General features: G+C 32.8%; 1 protein-coding gene across 1 annotated transcript; it reads right to left on the reverse strand.

Annotated features, from left to right (window-relative positions):
- Positions 1–9,418: 9,418 nt before the first annotated feature.
- Sap47 (Synapse-associated protein 47kD) lies at positions 9,419–20,405 on the reverse strand. Its single transcript, XM_080177362.1, has 20 exons — positions 20,279–20,405; positions 20,126–20,163; positions 19,298–19,344; positions 18,913–19,026; positions 18,189–18,302; positions 17,829–17,889; positions 17,114–17,171; positions 16,511–16,588; positions 16,183–16,238; positions 15,189–15,283; positions 14,527–14,628; positions 14,219–14,260; positions 13,939–14,000; positions 13,165–13,237; positions 12,777–12,830; positions 12,127–12,216; positions 11,709–11,846; positions 11,373–11,444; positions 11,010–11,120; positions 9,419–10,527 (listed from the first exon to the last, which is right to left on the reverse strand). Exons 2-20 carry the CDS (start codon positions 20,160–20,162, stop codon positions 10,492–10,494), a joined length of 1,440 nt encoding a protein of 479 aa, XP_080033488.1. The 5' UTR covers position 20,163; positions 20,279–20,405; the 3' UTR covers positions 9,419–10,491.
- Between the last annotated feature and the right edge of the window lie 458 nt (positions 20,406–20,863).

The raw sequence follows: 20,863 nt of genomic DNA on the forward strand, positions 1-20,863 counted from the left end.
AAAATCTTATATTTTTACATACATACGAGTAATGTAACCAAAGAAAATAATACGATATGTAAATACTAATTGTACTTATACATTTTTATATAAAATATTGTTTATATTCAGGAAACAGTTATATTTAACAGAAATAGAGATAACTAACCAATCCATTATAGGTCTATCTGTAACGAAAGAATTTCTAGAATATCCCAGGGATAAAAGGATTAATAAAAGATTATTAAAACTTCTTTTGTTTAGATTACCATAGCCAGGATACCCCAAGGAACCGGTTGGAGCACGCGCACTAACTCTTTTTAGGATCTACCATGGACCAGCCTGGAGATAACCTAGATGATCATGGAGTATTGGAGCCCTACCACCACCCTACCTTGGACGGATTGCGGTTGTGTTCCTGTCAACACCTTGACACTATAGACGAGAACAACAACATTATCACCACACCAGAGTACGATGGATTCTCAGAGAACCTGTCCATCACCATCAGGAATTTCTTGTTAAATACAGCCCTGAATACCAGAGAAGATAGTAGAGTGGAGACCGATAGTGACATTAGCTCCAGCAGCACACTATCCCTCTCTACAAATGACCTCAACCAACTCTACTATGACCTGGAAAATCACTCAATCACCTTGGACGAGAATGGTAACGAGGTAGCACAAGTGGACGCCCTTGGCTACATATCTACCTCACCCCCAACTTCAACCTACACTTCGAACGAGAGCACTTCACCACCTAGTTCATCATCAGAAGAAGCTGAACTATCCAGAACAACCAACGCAAAAACATTTATTGATGTGACAATGTTAGATAAAACTAAACCCCTCAAGAAAAGAATGTATTCTATTTGGGAGGTTTATCATCTTGTATACCCAGCTATGAAAATACGCAAAGCATACTTTCTTAATGGAAAGCGTATTTAGCTTAGCTTGGAATACATTTATAGTTTATTATATATGCCTATATACTGGGACTACTAAACTTTTTCTTTTTCTCTTTTTTCTTTTTTAACAACTTACCCCCATTGGAGATGCGATCCTCAATTTTCAAATTCTTTGAACGTACATATGAGACTTTTACAGAAATGCTTCGCATCCACAACTATCTATCTATGCTTGATATAAAGTCAACACTTTATAGATCATATTATGAACCTTTGATTGACACGTGCCCTGCAATTAACTAGTAGCACTCAGGGGCAAGACACAATTACTTTAGCTAGGCCCAAGGCATTATTTGTATCAATTTATGCATTCATAGGCCTATCCTTACCTATATGACACCATATATGGGTAACGCTAGCCTATTCATGGTAATCTGTATGTGATTTGCTAATAGTATATGTTTATTAAAGATATTATGTTTATAGTTAATGTAATCATACAAACAACTAGTTCAAATATATATGCCTACAACCATGCCTGATTTACGTCACATATTAACACACAGATATTTAATTGCACAGACAAACACTAAAATCCTGGTCCAGAGCTAATGTTATAGCATGTACCTCTTGAATTTATTCAGTTATTTACTAACTCTCCTACCATCAACTTCTCTTTCTGGCTTTAAAAGGTAATGACTTAGTTGTTTGGCATGCATTGTAGTTTAAATTTAGGCCCCTTAGTACTTAGCATGAATTGAGCTCAGGCCTTATGTTAGAACTCTAACACTTAGCACAATTCACTGCTTGGGACTTAGGGCATATTTCTGTCCTACTCTACTTATAATTTTAACACTTATCCTGTAAATATTTTCATACTTAACTTATGCACTTGTGATATAAATACACTTTATAAAACCATTTTCCTTCCTTAATACTTAATATACTTATACAATTCTGATCGAATATCAAAACCAACCATTTATTCTTAGGTTAAAGCAACATAATACTTCGCGTGGGTCTTTTGTTGAGCTTCCACCAGCTCAACCAAATTCGTATTATACTTGTGGGAATAGAGGGTTAAGCATTCTAAACAAACGAACCGACGATGAGAATGTCTATGTGTATTGCATTAAAATTAGGTTTTAGTAGTACTCATAGAAGAGCGGTCTCCATACCTAACTATGGACAAACGCCCCATTCGCACACACAAATATGCTCTGTTAACAAATAGAGTGGTTTTTAAAAGGATAAAATTACAATTTAACCCACTTACCCTTAACAGAAATAGATCATGAATATATCATATTTTCCATTGGCGTGTAAGCTTTAAATTAGAATTATTTTATAAAACTTTGACTAAACAACAATTTTTTTTACTGAAATATGATAGTTATGGATTTTTGAAGAAACATAGGCATTTTTATGTACTGGATTTATTTAATATTTCTTGGATCTTACACCAGATTATCATGCACTCTAATAATTTGAAACTTGTAGCTCGTTTGAATTACGATCCAACCCCTATACTCCCATCCTCTCCACCTCCTACTGGATGAACGAACTGACCAACAAGTTATGCCCATCTTAACAACCTAAATTGACAATCTATCCCATGTCGTAATATCCACGTATATTCTACATCCATTGTGGGCTATGAACTTTTTGTACATTTTTAATTACAAACATTGTGGTGCAAGCATTTAAACTTCAAACAAAGTTGCTCTAAGCTAAAAACGACAGACAGACAGACGGACGGGCTGTCAGGAATATCTTTTAGAGAAGCTGCGCCACGCTGAAAACTTGAGAACCAAAAGTGGCATAAAATATGGGTACGAAGACAAATATTAAAGGACAGAGGAAATGAGATGGAACATTATGTATGAGCCCGGGACAGATATACACATTCTATAAAACTAATTGTAGAAATGAGATGGAACATTATGTATGAGCCCAGGACAGACATACACATTCTATAAAACTAATTGTTGAAATGAGATGGAACATTATGTATGAGCCCAGGACAGACATACACATTCTATAAAACTAAATGTAGAAATGAGATGGAACATTATGTATGAGCCCAGGACAGACATACACATTCTATAAAACTAAATGTAGAAATGAGATGGAACATTATGTATGAGCCCGGGACAGATATACACATTCTATAAAACTAATTGTAGAAATGAGATGGAACATTATGTATGAGCCCAGGACAGACATACACATTCTATAAAACTAAATGTAGAAATGAGATGGAACATTATGTATGAGCCCGGGACAGATATACACATTCTATAAAACTAAATGTAGAAATGAGATGGAACATTATGTATGAGCCCGGGACAGATATACACATTCTATAAAACTAAATGTAGAAATGAGATGGAACATTATGTATGAGCCCAGGACAGACATACACATTCTATAAAACTAAATGTAGAAATGAGATGGAACATTATGTATGAGCCCGGGACAGACATACACATTCTATAAAACTAAATGTAGAAATGAGATGGAACATTATGTATGAGCCCAGGACAGACATACACATTCTATAAAACTAAATGTAGAAATGAGATGGAACATTATGTATGAGCCCAGGACAGATATACACATTCTATAAAACTAAATGTAGAAATGAGATGGAACATTATGTATGAGCCCAGGACAGACATACACATTCTATAAAACTAAATGTAGAAATGAGATGGAACATTATGTATGAGCCCGGGACAGACATACACATTCTATAAAACTAAATGTAGAAATGAGATGGAACATTATGTATGAGCCCAGGACAGACATACACATTCTATAAAACTAAATGTAGAAATGAGATGGAACATTATGTATGAGCCCGGGACAGACATACACATTCTATAAAACTAAATGTAGAAATGAGATGGAACATTATGTATGAGCCCAGGACAGACATACACATTCTATAAAACTAAATGTAGAAATGAGATGGAACATTATGTATGAGCCCAGGACAGACATACACATTCTATGAAACTAAATGTAGAAATGAGATGGAACATTATGTATGAGCCCAGTACAGACATACACATTCTATAAAACTAAATGTAGAAATGAGATGGAACATTATGTATGAGCCCAGGACAGACATACACATTCTATAAAACTAAATGTAGAAATGAGATGGAACATTATGTATGAGCCCAGGACAGATATACACATTCTATAAAACTAAATGTAGAAATGAGATGGAACATTATGTATGAGCCCAGTACAGACATACACATTCTATAAAACTAAATGTAGAAATGAGATGGAACATTATGTATGAGCCCAGGACAGACATACACATTCTATAAAACTAAATGTAGAAATGAGATAGAACATTATGTATGAGCCCAGGACAGACATACACATTCTATAAAACTAATTGTAGAAATGAGATGGAACATTATGTATGAGCCCAGGACAGATATACACATTCTATAAAACTAATTGTAGAAATGAGATGGAACATTATGTATGAGCCCAGGACAGATATACACATTCTATAAAACTAAATGTAGAAATGAGATGGAACATTATGTATGAGCCCAGGACAGACATACACATTCTATAAAACTAATTGTAGAAATGAGATGGAACATTATGTATGAGCCCAGGACAGATATACACATTCTATAAAACTAAATGTAGAAATGAGATGGAACATTATGTATGAGCCCAGGACAGACATACACATTCTATAAAACTAATTGTAGAAATGAGATGGAACATTATGTATGAGCCCAGGACAGATATACACATTCTATAAAACTAATTGTAGAAATGAGATGGAACATTATGTATGAGCCCAGGACAGACATACACATTCTATAAAACTAATTGTAGAAATGAGATGGAACATTATTTATGAGCCCAGGACAGACATACACATTCTATAAAACTAATTGTAGAAATGAGATGGAACATTATGTATGAGCCCAGGACAGATATACACATTCTATAAAACTAAATGTAGAAATGAGATGGAACATTATGTATGAGCCCAGGACAGACATACACATTCTATAAAACTAATTGTAGAAATGAGATGGAACATTATGTATGAGCCCAGGACATGTATACACATTCTATAAAACTAATTGTAGAAATGAGATGGAACATTATGTATGAGCCCAGGACAGACATACACATTCTATAAAACTAATTGTAGAAATGAGATGGAACATTATGTATGAGCCCAGGACAGACATACACATTCTATAAAACTAAATGTAGAAATGAGATGGAACATTATGTATTAGCCCAGGACAGACATACACATTCTATAAAACTAAATGTAGAAATGAGATGGAACATTATGTATGAGCCCAGGACAGATATACACATTCTATAAAACTAATTTTAGAAATGAGATGGAACATTATGTATGAGCCCAGGACAGACATACACATTCTATAAAACTAAATGTAGAAATGAGATGGAACATTATGTATGAGCCCAGGACAGACATACACATTCTATAAAACTAAATGTAGAAATGAGATGGAACATTATGTATGAGCCCAGGACAGATATACACATTCTATAAAACTAATTGTAGAAATGAGATGGAACATTATGTATGAGCCCAGGACAGACATACACATTCTATAAAACTAATTGTAGAAATGAGATGGAACATTATGTATGAGCCCAGGACAGATATACACATTCTATAAAACTAAATGTAGAAATGAGATGGAACATTATGTATGAGCCCAGGACAGACATACACATTCTATAAAACTAATTGTAGAAATGAGATGGAACATTATGTATGAGCCCAGGACAGACATACACATTCTATAAAACTAATTGTAGAAATGAGATGGAACATTATGTATGAGCCCAGGACAGATATACACATTCTATAAAACTAAATGTATAAATAAAATGGAACATTATGTATGAGCCCAGGACAGATATGCACATTCTATAAAAATAAATGTAGAATAGAATATCAATCTATTTCAGTATTGTTATTAGAATGTAGAATATGATAAAAAAAAACGGCAAAGAAAACCAAAAAATATGTATGTATAATATGATGTTCCCTCATTTTTCTATTAGCCTTAAAATGGCTTTAATATACCAAGCTTAACCTAACCTTAAACATTCTCCAAAAAAGGGCCCCAAAAATGCTCTGTATTCTTTGAAATAGGGGGGGGGGGGGTGTTAGAAAAATAGCCTAAACCCAACCTGCTTTTATAATAAGATTTTTCATATTAATTTCCCGATAAATAAATGTAACTGTCTATATTAAAGAAAATATTTCTCTGTTCTGACCTGAAATTATGAAGGGAAGATGAGATAAAAACCGGGAAAACGCTCCCTAACTTTCTGACAAATTTTAAACTGAATGAATTTTTTTTAATGTTTTAAGCAGAATAGTACTAGGACAGGGGCGTCCAAGCTTTTTTTTTTGGGGGGGGGGGGTAAAAATTTTTTAAGGGGGGGAGGTAATTCGTTTTTTAGGGGTGGGGGTAAAATTTTTTTAACCCCCCTAAAATTTTTACCCCAGGGGTAAAATTTGCTTGGGGGGGGGATAATTACCCCCCTGAAATCTGTTGGCAGGGGTAAATTTTGTTTACCCCCCCTTCAATTGGGGAGTAATCCCCACTTTAACCCCCCCCCCCCACCTTGGACGTCTATGTACTAGGAAACCCATAACCTTGATTTTTTGATGTATTTCTTAGTTAGTAAGATGCATGACTATTTATGTGTCCAAATGTCTTAGAGTGAAAAAATCCTTTGATTGCACGGCCTTTATTTAGATGTCCTAACTGTGTATGGTAATGAATTGCTCCTGTTTTGGGGCTAAGGCATTCCTACTACCTTAACTATTAATGTCGTTTTTCTAACAAAGCAGCAGTAGGAACTAGCATTACAAGGTGCTGGGTAGGGATTTGAACCCATAACCTCCCCGATATTCAGAAGCACATCCAAATGCTTTGTATTATTGTTAGGGACCCTAATTATTGAGGCAAAAACGTAATTATTATGATAATCCAAATATAAGAACCCTAAAATGGTTTAAGAATAAAAAGGCACAACATAAAGATGAAATAACACTTTTATGGAGAAGACGGTTATAAGCAGTGGCGTGCAAAGAGTTTTGACCCGAAAATAGACATCCCCCTAAATTTAAAAATCAATAGGGGTGTAATTGTATTGTCAGGTGGGTAGTTGTCCAACTTGAACTTCTACATAATCAACATACTCAATTAGTGGTTGGGTGCCTTTCTTTTACCTTGACAACCCCATTGGGTGTTTTACGGGGTTCTAGGCCCTCTCAAGGGCTTCTAAAGTTGTGTATAATTTTTTTAGATTAATGTTCAAACAAGTATTATAACGTCCATAATTTGCCAAACCACGAATTTTTGTGAGAAATTTAAAAATTCTATTTCCTACAGAAGCCGAGATTCTTCATAAATAATGCAAATTTCTCAATTAACTTATATTGTGAAATAGTGATGCCTATGACGAAAAGGCATGATTAAAAAAATACTTAAAAGCTTCCAAATTAAATCTGTTCATGCCAGTTTTTCCGTTACATATGTTAGGCTTTCATTTGATGAATGTTGTCATCCTTGTTTTTTAAACTGTTCATAATCATATTCTTTATTTCACATCACTCAAAAAATAGTTCACAAAACATTAAATTTCCAAATGTTATTTTAGTCTAATTAGGTTAAAATGACTAATACAATTAAAAATCTATAACTTTGTAACAACAAAGATGATTTTGTTCATGCATGGCGCAGCAAAAACATTGAATTATGTGTCATACTGGTCTGTACAGGAAAATGTTAGATTGTGTTGCTATGTATATGATGCAAAGTGCTTTCAAAGAATGAATTGGATATACGTTTGGGGAAATTTTTCGACAATTTAGCTCGACCTAATATGGACCTAATTTATTGGTCAGTTCGTTCATCCAGTAGGAGGGAGGGGATAGGGTATCGGTTTTTTAGCCAGTTGCGAGCATCACGTTATGGAATACATGAAAAACTAGTGATAATATATCAATTTTTAAAGGAAAGATAGATCGCCATATTTAGACTTTTTGTAACTAAGGGATGGTGGACACTCAGACAGACCTTGATTATAGAGTAGCTGAACTAATAATGAAACTATGAGAAAAAACACAAATAATATGAGAATTACAAATTAAGAAAAAATAGGGGGCGTTAGAGTAACAGATCTATAGTATAGATGCTTATACAGATAACTACCTCCCCCCTTTTCCAATACTCTTTTTTGTCTGATAGCAAATTGTTTTCTGCTACTTGGCTGTGATAATATTACCGACTCCATTGGTTGATTTTCAAAGTATAGAATATAATACACATTTTAATTATTTTCTACATTTTTTGTTATTGACATAGATAAGGTGTTTAATATCTTGTATATTTTTGCTTTGTCATTCTTGTCAATAATGTAATATTGAACTATTTTTAGTATCGAAGCTACACTGCCTCTAGAAACTTTGTAACCCACTACGTCCGTCAAGCTGCTTTGTAGTCAAATTTTTTGAAAATGTTTTATAGTTATGAACTTCGCTACAAGGCCATTGACATGTTTAGGTACTTATTTTTCAGGAAAATTAATAAAATCTTTGCAATTGTTAAAAAGGAAGTTTTCTTAAGTTTAAAAACAGAAAAGCCAAATTCTCATTTTTTACTGGTATCCAAAGTTTTAAATTTGTGTGCTATAATTAAATGTTAATTAGTTGGTTTAAACAAGTAGTGTTCTCACAATTATAATCTGTAGGAGCAGTGATGCGGAGCCGTTTGATTTTGGTGCGGCTCCGACCTAAAATCAAGAAAAACTCAACATTTTTTTGCAAAGTCTTTGTTTGACTTTTGAAGGTTTAAAAGTCGATAAAAATGGACTTGAAAAACTTAAAAGGGGCATTTGCACACGACACAATAGTTTAAGTTAACAAATTATATTTTTTTTAATAACGGCTTCAGCTCCAGCAAAATATTGCGGCTCCGAAACTCTGTGTAGGAGTAATTTAGTTTTTGGCCCTTTAAACCCATTAATTCATCGCCTATTGCCTTATCCCTGAAGATCCAAGCTTTTCCTAAATCCAGATGCTACTGCTTGAAAAAAGGGAAAGATAATTAACTTGATAGGTTTCCAAAATGCTTGTTTTTATTTCTAAGATTTTTATATAAGTAACAGGTATCTGTCATTCAAATCAGCTGAGAAAATAAGCATCTTCATTATAAATATCAAAATAGACGGACGAACGGACAAATAAGATTTTCCGTAAATGCGCATTTGTTAGATGAATGTTCAATATTTTTAAAAATTAATTTGGATACCATCCGAGAAAATTACGTTTTAACTTAAACATACTATAACTTACGGCAAATTAGAATTATATAATAACTTAATTATTAAAGAATATAAATAATATAGGAAAAGTAAATTAAGACGAACAACCTAAACACCAAAGAAATGTAACGAAGGTTCGCTACTAAAAATAAATAATTTCTAAATAAATTTTATTTATAAACTATAAATACAACTTAAAAATAAAAACTAAACAGTGCAAAGGGTATGTTTAGAATCAAACAAGCGACTTTTTATTAATCACATTTAATAATTTTTAAATAGTATTCCGATAGCGGATAAAACTGTTTTTAATACATACAATTTTCTGGTATATAAATAACATAATAATTTTTTAAAATAAACAGGCACATAAAAATTTTAAAGAGGGGTGGGACATTCTTCATAACACTTGTCAAAATTTACCTGTAATCAAATATTGACTTAATGTTTGGATGGTACAAAGCATAAAAATACAAGTCCATGATGGCTTCGAAACCGATTAATATCTGCATGGTTAGAACTGGTTCTCAGCCATACTGAAAAATCATGTATAGCAATGTTTCACCGACAATTTTCATCAATTTATCATCCACTCTCTTGTCTCAGGATTTAATTACAAATGAGGTAAAAAATGCCCTACCCCCTTTTCTTCAACAAAAGTTATAATTTTACATAAGTAGCACACAAATAAAATATGGATATTAAATAATCTTAATTATAAAAAAATAATCAAACAAATACTTATAAATAAATACTTTTGGGAAATACAAAAAAAATAAATGATTGCTTTATTTTATTAAAAAAAGAAAATTGTTAGGTATAGCATGTTTTTTACTCAGTTTGTCCCAATTTGACCAGAGATTTTTCTTGTAATGGTCTTTTTCTTCTAACTCAAAATGTAAAATACATAACATTACTATATTGGTAAAAAGAACAGAAATAAAGAAGTTCAAAACTATTTTGTTAATATTTGAAAAAAAAAATGTTTTATTTCTCTATATCTTATTTTGCTGTTAGAAATTGCAAATCAAAACTGCAATTTAATTAGTTAATTTTATCTGGTTTTTTTTTAAAGTAGTTCAACATGTTCCTCTAATCACTAAACACCACCCTGTCAATAGTTCTTTAAAAATCTTTATTTCTGTGCAATTGCATGCCATATAAGGATACTTTACTCATATAAATTCATCAAAATCAAAATTTATTTTAGAATGTATTAAAAAAAATGTTTATTTTCCGCCATTTTCTTCAGCATCTAGCATTTCCTGAAATAAAATGTTATATTAAAGCTTACGCCTCTTAAAATGAAAGAAAAATGAATAGTTCTTTCTTGTACAGATGTAAAAAACTTTATGGAATTTCTAATGCTTTTTTTTGCAGAATCTAAATCCTATGAAAAATAGCCAAGATATACTAAAATTAATGAGTGGAAAAGTAAAATCTATCTATCCAAATACTTAAGATTAAGAGCTCCAAGGGTTAGTTATGATTCATTTATTGTATAATAAAATATTATTTTGTAATAGCGAAGCTCCTCTGTAAGTGTTCGAGTCTGTCCTGAAAAACTGTAATGTGAATGTGGCGCGATTTATCACGTTTTCACTTTCTTTCACAGTCCCATCATACCATTACCCTTAACATGTTTTTATAATTTCGAACAGCTGCGCTACTACTAAACGTTATCATCCTTGCTTGATTTACAAATGGATCTAACCATACAGACAAACAAACATCATATCAGTCATACCTGAATTTGTTGTTCCCACTCAGGATTATCTTCGCTGGGGGAGGAGGTGCCCCCCTCAATCATTTCATACTCCAGCTCCCCCTCCAACTCTGCTTCCCATTCCGCATCCCCCTAGAGATAAACAAGGGTGATTTTTTGGGGGGTGGGGAAGGTTGAATGGGTGATTTGACCTCCCCCACTTTTAAATGAATGTGTAATCTAACCCCCCCGCCCCCCCCCCCCCCTATTGCTAAATCAATTGCTGGTGTTGACATTTATAAAGTATACCCCTTATTGTTTTAAATGTTATTAATGTAATTAACCCCCTCCCCGGTAATGTAAAATTGTGAGGGGGTAAATAGGATGTCCCCTATAATAATTTACCTTTTCTGGGTTTTCAGCAAGCCCTAGCTTCTTAATGGCTTCATCAGCCTCTAGAAGGTCGGAGGAGGATACCTGAAAGTGGACATGCATTTCATTTATATATTGATATTGCATGATAATTTACTTTTCAGCATGGCTTCGAAACCGATTAATATCCGTTAGATTAGAACCGGTTCTCAGTCATATCATACTGAAAAGTTTCACAAAGTTTTGGGTTGTATTAACTAGGTAGGTATATAAATAAGAAATCTTTGCTTCTGTGGTGAGGGGGCGAGAATTTAGTGGGAGAAAAAAGTTGACACTCTCAACAATAAGTATCTAAAAATTAAACATTACCTGATGAGAATCAGAAATAAATTCATCATCCTGTTCAGTGGAGAACTGAGTCCTGTTGTCCTCTTCTGTCTCCAGGTTCTGGTTGGTGCCAGGTGCTCCAGCAACATCACTACCATCCTTGGATGCTTCTTGTGAGTCCTGAATTATAATTATTTTATATCTGATTATTATTACCCCTCTAGGAGTGATCAATCCTTATATAAAAGAAACAGGATGTCTATCTGTCTCTTTGTACCGAAGTATCTCGCAGAAGAACTGATATGGTTCTACTTTACAATATAGCTTTTCATATGTCCTGGGAAGATTAATAACTATTTTGGGTACCACCACCCTAAAAAAGGCCCACCGACCCAAAAACTGTTTTAGAAATTTTTCGTTTAGAAACTGACATTGAAAATTGAGGATTGACTTTTGCTACCTTAGCTTTGATGGTCTGAACTGGTTTCATTTCGTAAGACTGTTGGATAACTCCCACGCGGTAAAAATAATTCTTCCAAAATGCCTCTTCCTACAAATATAACAAGGATAAGATATCAAAAAGCAAAACGTTCAACTAATCATTCTTGTAATTTTTTTTCTATATAGATAGAAATAATTGCACGATTATATCTAATTTTAGCATAAAGAGTATTTTTACATAACACAAAAAAATATACATTGAAATATGACACTTTGAAACACTTCTAAGATTTAAGAAATATAAGTAAGAGGATAATAAAATATATGTAGTTTTTTTATATCCACAAATGTATAAGTCCCAACAAAATTGTAAGTAAATTTGTTGCAAAACTGCTTAAATAAATCATTCCAAATATCAGATGAATAGGATAATAATAACCTACAAAAATTTGTTGTCAAAAAAGTAAATAATCCCATTGTTTCAAATGGACTCTCTGGTAACGATTATAGAGTTGCTACGCTTCATAAAGTGTACCTAATTGTTGAGAAATCATCATGCAATGTTTGAAATCAATAGGACAATTCTAACATGTTTTATTTGGCGAAGAGCTAACCATTCCGAACGGATCGAACAAATTGTAGAAAAGCTTTGATTAAAAAAAATCCTACCTTGATTTGTTTTGGAACGAGTTCATATCGAATCTTTTCTAGCCTAGGATCTTCCTGAACAAGTAGTTGCAAATAATTAGAAGGTAATCATATTTAGACGTCCAGGGAGGGGGAGGGGGGGGGGGATAAAGGGATATTCTACCTACAAACCCCTTCATTTAAAGCACCTCAAAATTTATAGAAATACATTAGTTTAGTTTACCCAACCAATAACTTAAAAACTCCTAATTTTACCCCCTTCAAAAAAAAACCTTGACGTCCTTGAAGCTGAAGCCACAAAAAAATTCTATTAGCTTTCTGTAATTCTTTAAGACCATACATAAAATTGAATGTTAGACACCTGACATACTAATAATAGGTAAATTCAACTTAAAAAATGATTAATTACCTTAAGTAGAAAAAGGGCGTGATGGGATAGCATTGCTGAGTCCATTTCAATCTCCACCCCAGCAGGCGGAGCTCTAGTAAATACATTCATAGTGAATAGAGAATAGGAATGAAACACAATATTCTAAATACTAAATCTACGTATTATAGGCTTTTAAACTTCCATTTTGAGTTAATTTGAATTATACTTTTTTAAGTTCTACTTAGGTAATACAAGGATGACAACATCCATAAGTAGCGAAGCACAAAATATCATGGATGGGAATACGCAAAAGAATATTTAAAAAGCATTTTTCAAAATCAAGAATAGAAATACATTTGATAAAACAATCATGAAGCCTATCACACTTTTTAAAAATTGTATAGCATGACTGACAGACCGACAAAGTAAATTACATACTGGATGCTTATTGGTATAGGTAATCTTCACAAAAAATCAGCTGTCTATCTTGAATGGCATCTGAGAAAATCATATTTTACCCATGACATTTCGGGAGGACTGGAGGAAGGACAGACAAAGTGAACTATTCAATAGCTTTGCTACTAATAATCTGTAAATTAGTTAGAAGACAATTTTAAAAACATATGATTTTTCTTTTCGTGACATTTCCGAATATAATAAAGTGGGACATATGCCATACAAATGTAAGTTATCTCTATCAATTTGGTAGGTATGTTATTGACATTTCTTATTTTTTTATCCATTTCAATAAATGAGAACATTATGTATAGGTAGGTAGTATACATACACACACAAAAAAAACAACGTAGGTACCTAAGAAAATTTCGTTGATCAGCTGACAATAATAGAATCTTCTCTTTTAATTCATCTTCATTCTAAAATTTACAAAATGATAATAACACAACATATTTAGGTTTATGAAAACTAATGCCTAACCCCCGAAGGGAGCCCTAACCAAGTGGGGCATATGATATTCCTGCGGCGCCCTAAACCATACCCAAAATAATCCAACCCGACCATTAAGTAATTAACAAACAGAATAGGCACTTTAAAGGGCAAAAAAGAAAAAAACAAATTTTAATAATAATAATACCTCATAAGCACTCCAAGGGGAAACTGGAATGTCTTCTTCGCCCTTAAAAAAAAGGTTTCATTAATATCTTGAGATTTTTTTTTAAAAAATGGTTTAGGTAATTCATAATTAATTTAGGTTATTTATTGTATCGTATTATAGACAGCTTTCATGGATATAAAATTAAAAATTATAAGATTTAATCCAGTTTTGTTAGACCTGAGAGGCCGATGTTATGCATGTTTTTTTTCAGTATGGCTGAGAATCGATTCTAATGCAGCGTATATTAGTCGGTCTTAAAGCTATACTAGAGAAAATATTAAACATACCTTTGATTTTATAAAATTTTGCTGTTCTTGTTCAAATTCTTTGAAAATTGGGGCTACCGTTTCAGTGAGAACCTTGCTATAACTTGAGGCAGCTGTACCAACCTACATAAAAATCAATTTATAGAGCAGCTACGATGAATTTAACTAAAGAATAACAGTTGCTCTATAACAATTTTGACAAAAAAAAATTCCACTGTATTTCTGCCAGCCTGTTTTAGAAACGACAACGCCCCTACTGAATGAAGGTCGTTTGTTAACCAGTTGTGAGAAGGGGAAAATACCGGTTTAATCGTTTTATAGGTAATCACATTCTTTCATCCGAAACTTTATCATAATTAGATTGCAGAATTTCACAAATATAAATTCTTTACTGGATATTATTTGTAGTCCATTGTCATATCACTGACATGAAATTAGTTGAATTAAAAATTAGTCGTTAAGGTCTAACATGCGGAGTACTGTACTTTTTCTCTTTTGAAATTATTAACATATCCTTCCCTGATATTAAATTTGGACCACAAACTAACTATTCAAAAAATATTTTAAATGCTGAATGTAGGCTAGGTTTAGTAAAGATTAAAAAAATTTTAGTTTTTTTCAAAAGAAAGACCCGAAAGGATCAACACTTTTTGGACTTGATCGTTCTTAAAGATAAAAATTACCTTAGAAAATGCGCTAGTTATTGAAAATTTTCTGTCCTGTTGATTTTCTTGCGTAGTTGGTGCTTCACTTCCATCAACAGGTGTCAGACCTTCACCTGTTTTAAAAAAAAGGATACTCTTTCATTTAACAATATATTTAAGTAGTAGGATCTGTGTGTGTCTGTCCGTCTGTACCGAAGGATCTGGCAAACCTCTGAGCCAATATGGTTATCCTTTACAATCCTTTTCATAGGTCCTGGATGGGTTTGTGAAAACCCTCCCAAGAGAAATTGCAAAAAAAATATTTTTTAAGTGTGTAAAATATTTTGATCTTTCCTGAACCTAGACAAAGCTATACTGTAAAGGAGAACTATATCGGTGCAGCGGTTATTTCCATAAGACATCCTGTTTCTTTTATTTTTTTAATGAGAAGATAGTACAATGAATAATTTAACCCTTAAAAATTCTAAGTAAATACATAACCCTTGTCCCCTATTCTTGTCTTTGGGAAATGCCTTGGCCCTTAAAAAATCGGCATCATCCAAAATAATATTTATAAAAGAGAGAGTATCCTTCTATTAATTTTTCTTGTATTAACTCCATGATATTTAACTTATAACTAATGATATTTTTTTATTCCTAATTTTTAAGCTGCAATGAAAACATCTGTTTTAGTTCATAAATAGGTAATTTAAATGCGCATATCAATAAAGAATTCGGAAACAAGGATGACAACATCCATAAATGATATGCTCAACAAATCAGGCGGACAAACATAGACTGGCAGCATTTTTTTCAGTCAAAATATCAGAAGATAGGAGCACGAATGTAAAGAAAAACATCAATTAATTGCTTTAATAGCTTTGAAATATTAACACAGCCAAGTTGCTACAAAAGAGTAGTAAGAAATTTCCTAGCAGACGATAAAGGTCCCCAACACTGGACCTAGGTAGTTGTCTTGGTTATACATCTATACTTATACATTTATTCGTGTAAGAAAAGAAATACTAATTACCTGCTGTTGGGGAAAGAGGGCTTGTTATTCCAGCAGCACCGGGTAGGGATATTTTACTAGAAAAATAATGTTGGGTAGGTATTTTTTTTGTTGTTCAAAAAATCTTCGAAATTAAAGTTTAACGTTCTTCAGTTCATCTACAAAGTGCACATGAGAGCAATGACTTTGAAGGCCATTAAATTAAAAATCAACTAAATTAAAATTATAATTTATTACTACCTATATATTGCTAGGTACCTATTAAAAATACTTCTACCTATTTATTTTAATTTTACTGCGCTACTTATTTTAATGATTTCCGTTGTTGTTCTAAATCAAAAAAAAATACCTAAATGCTGAAGAAAGCATTCCAAAACCGGATGGTTTGGCGCTTCCAGATTGTGATGCCTTTTCTTCTGAACCTTCACCTGCAAGATTTTTATTTATTTCCTTTTTTATTTTTAGATTTTATGTTATATAGTTTAAATTCTAGCCTACAAGATTTCTAGGTTTCTTGAGGGGGGGGGGGGGTCGATTCTCTTCTTTCTATTTTAGTTTTGTAAAGAAAAGAAAACAGATTTTTTAAAGAGGCAAACTGAGGAAGGAGGTGGTACCCTCCCCCAAAAAAGCTTTAAATCCTACTATGGCTTATAAAAAGCAACACTGCAAAGGAGAACCATATCGGTTCAGCGGTTAGCAAGATCATTGGTAAACACAGACAGACATAAGTAGAACCATCAAGGCCTGAAGGAGCAATTTTTTTATAGTCTACTAAGTAAAATATAACATGTCAAATCAGTAGTCAGCTTTGATCAAAGCTAAAAAATATTGAAATCTTCAACTCGTTAGAAGAGAAAATGAAAATTAAGAAGCCAAGTATCAAGCATAGGTATATTGCTGCACTGCTTATTTTGTTTTTGCTACTTGGTAGGATGGTATTAAATAAAAATTTCCTTGAATTGGTGGTGATTTTTCTTCTGTGGGACTTGTTACTTTAGATACTCCACTCACTGAAAAAAAGAATAAAATCTTAAAAGCAAATATTTTTTTTCATCCGTCATATCGTGGCTTAAAAGATAGATCTTAATAGTCAGAGCAGAAATATCAAGCTTAGTATGATTCATTTAATGCCAAGGTATAATTCAGGACGCGTAACAAAATTGTAATCATTCCAATATGCCTGTAAGTCTATTTTAAACATGTCACTTTAAATTATTATGACTTAAAGTATTTATCGAAGTTCACCCTCCATATAAAAATCTTGCACTTAAAAACTAATACAAAAATAAATACCTAACAGATATTCCTCTTTTCACATTTCATTTAAAACGTTACCATTCTATATTGCTTTAGTTATTTTTGGTGGCGGTCAAAGTTACAACTTATTTTGCAATTTAGGATGGATTAGTTATCTTAAATTCATATATAACCCGCAACCGTAACTCAACACATAGCGCATCCGCTCGTTATCGGGGAGATGATAGGTCATAACTAAAGACGTTAAAAATGGTCAGGGTAGGGGGAATGTCAAGATCCTGTTCCATAAAGGTATTTGGTAGTTATTTCAGATGATGCCCTTGGGTTCTCTAGATGATTAATTGAAATCGAAGGAGAATCCCGCCTAAATTAGGTACCAATCTAAAATAAAAAAATCTAAGAATACCTACCTAAGCTAGAGAAAAAGGCAGAAGTAGATTTAGCAATACCACTGCCAGTCTCAGAGCTTTTCTGCACAATTTTTAACATCAAAAAGTTACTTTGTTATTTTAAGTGTATTACGTAGCTCATCCGCTTGTTGTTAGGGAGATAAAAGTTCGAATCTCGAACAAAACCCAATCATAACTAAAGGCGTGAAACATGTCATATGCGCGACATATGAGTAGGGGGAATACCTTGGCCCAGATCAATCGCAGCTTATTACTATACACAGTTGGAAATTTCAGACAAGAATCAAGCAATCAAAGGGTTGGTTGTCTGCAACAATAACTGGGATGTAAGAAAGTTAGTTAAACTTTTTTGGTGCAATCCTGTGTAGAATCAGTTGTTGTTTCTTTATTATCTTCACCCTCAACCTTTTTGTCCTCATCAATAGTTTCTCCTTGTGCTTCTTTGGACTTGCCCCCACCTCCGTACCAAGAATTCTAAACAATGAACAAGGATGAAAATATTTATAATTAGCAAAGCACAAAAAAACATGAATGGACAAATAGACAATGCGATGTTATAAAGCGGATTCTCAACTGTCAAAAAAGAGAGAAAGAACAAGAAAAGATGTAAAAATATTATAAAATCATGGAACCTTCATTAAAATATAGATATATAGGAATACTGGATGCTCCCTTGAATGCAGTATCTTGACCAACATAATAAGCAGTCTAGATATGACCAAGGGGGAGAGTAAAGAGTTGATTCCCCCCCCCCCTCCCCTAGCCACTTCCCCACAACCTTGGATACACATAACAAAATCATTAGCGCTGCATGGTCAATGCTTTTAATTTTTACAAATCAAGTAAATTTTGGTCTCTTCACACTTAAAAGAGGGTATTCAACCCCCGAAGTAAATTTTTTTAGAAAAATTACTAAGGTATACCTACTCGTAAAACTTTTTTAAAAACTTGTGTATCTATCGAGCTTTAAGTTAAACAAAGTTAGGTATGTATTATAAACAAATTCGTTTATCGAATTTCTAATTGGACAGATAACATACCTAAGCAAAATGAATAAAACCAGAAAAAGAGGATTAAAATAAACCTGAAAAAGACTGCCAACATAGGATGTGGCTGCCGTCATTTTCTGGCTGATGTCGGCTGCTGCTTCTGATGGTGTTTTAGCCGGCGATTTTGATGGGCTACTTTCAACAGATTCCTTAATTTAAAATATTTTATCAAATATAAGTATAACAGCTAACTGCAGAGGGGTTTTAACCTTAAAGATTGATTAACCATTTCAAAAGTTCTATTTCTAACGTGCGCATATAAAAGATAACATATCAATGAAAAAATAGCATTGTATCTTAATGTGTTAAGCAGTGAAGTTTTTATAATTTCGCTAACCCCTTTACCCATGGCAAAAACCTGTGCTACACAACACTTTAGGAATAAAACTGTGTAAGGTGTATCAAAATATATATATTTACCGTATTTTCAGACATTTCTTTGTTTTCTTTATTTGTTTCCTCAGCACCTGAAAAAAATAATTTTCAGTTTATTGTTTACTGTATTAAATTTTGTTGTTCTTTTAGTTGTATTTTACGTCTAACGGAAACGCCTCTAAGGGTACGTAAAATTTACATGTGAAAAGATCAGCTGCTTACCAAAAGATATTTTTTTCGCCGCTATATGGGGTTATTTTTTATGCGATTTATTTTGGAAGGGTGATGATTCCTTTCCCTAAAATAGATGTACACCTTCCCAGAACCTATGATAAGCTACACTGGAAAGCAGAACCGGCCATATCAGTTTAGCGGTTAGCGAGATCCTTCGGTACACCCAGACAAACAGACAGATATCCTGTTACTTTTTTATAAGGCTAACACATTAATTCCTACAATATGAAGAAATATGGTTTATTTTACTATAGATTAAAATTTCGATAATCACTTAACATACCTGTCAAGTCTTAATTTCAGGAAATCTTTAAATAGTTCTCGGGTTGGTTATAAGCTTTTCTCTAACTATTTCAGATTTAAAACTAGGTATACGGGTAGTTTTAGGCTATTTATCGCTATTATCTTGCATTGTATAGTCCCATATAGAAACTTAGAGCGCATCTATTAGTATAAAATATATTACATTTGATATTGCGTCATAATATTACAATTTTGTCAACAGTATAAAGACGCCAAACAAACGTATATGGACGGACAAACGAACGGATCTAAAGCTACCTAACTTAGAAAGAGCTGCAATACAAAAAATAAAATGATAGGCCAGCTTTCTTTAAAAGGAATATTTATTGTTCAGACCTGGATATAACCACTTCACTCCGTTACCATCGGACATTCTACAATAAAAAATTATAAATTAATATTTATATACATTTTTAAAATTAAATCATATTAATAAAACGTTTAATTTTATCTATAAATTAATTCTTTGTTTAATAAAATAGAACTCACCTTCATAACTCTTGGTTTAACGCGCAGAAAACTGAATTGTAGAAATTATATTTGGTAAAAACAGCTTTGTTTACGATTTCACTTGTGCTGCAGCTTAGCAATAATAAATAGATAGGGCCTTTTCTGGTAGACAAGTTTTCCCTGCAAAATTTTCCCCTTTAGAAACACATTAATTTAATTATTTCATAATTTCAAATCTTTATTATCCGAACATACAGTGATTTTTTACAGCTATTGATTAGGAATGAAAACAATATTAATAAAAAACAAATTGGCATAGTATTAATTTTTCTCCTAATGCTCGTGGGAAAGTTTATCAATGTATATTTTTTCCAACATCCACTATCTAGGCAGTAACAGCTGATTTTGGTCGGGTTGTTAAACAGAAAATTTCGAAGATTTTCTTTTTTTTAATATTGATGTCCTTTTCCAGGAAGCTTTGGTAATATCTCGGGGATAGTTTTAGGCCATTTTCCTTACCTAAACCATCATCTCCAAGAGGTTGAAGGGAAAATTCAGATTGATTAAATTAGAATTTTATACGGAAATGACGACATTTAGATTATTCTAGAATTAGATTGAGAA

The sequence above is a fragment of the Acartia tonsa genome, chromosome 11 (assembly GCF_053477335.1).
Source record: "Acartia tonsa isolate MP-2025a chromosome 11, ASM5347733v1, whole genome shotgun sequence".
Taxonomy (NCBI): Eukaryota; Metazoa; Arthropoda; class Copepoda; order Calanoida; family Acartiidae; genus Acartia; species Acartia tonsa.

Bases quoted from the DNA above. Each gene is read 5' to 3' on its own strand.
- Sap47 (XM_080177362.1), bottom strand. From the start codon at position 20,162: ATGTCCGATGGTAACGGAGTGAAGTGGTTATATCCAG. The intron at 18,303-18,912 runs GTTTATTTTAAT...TTCATTGTTTAG, and splicing joins ATGTTGGCAGTCTTTTTCAG to AATTCTTGGTACGGAGGTGG. The intron at 17,890-18,188 runs GATTGCACCAAA...AAAATTGTGCAG, and splicing joins CAACAACTGATTCTACACAG to AAAAGCTCTGAGACTGGCAG.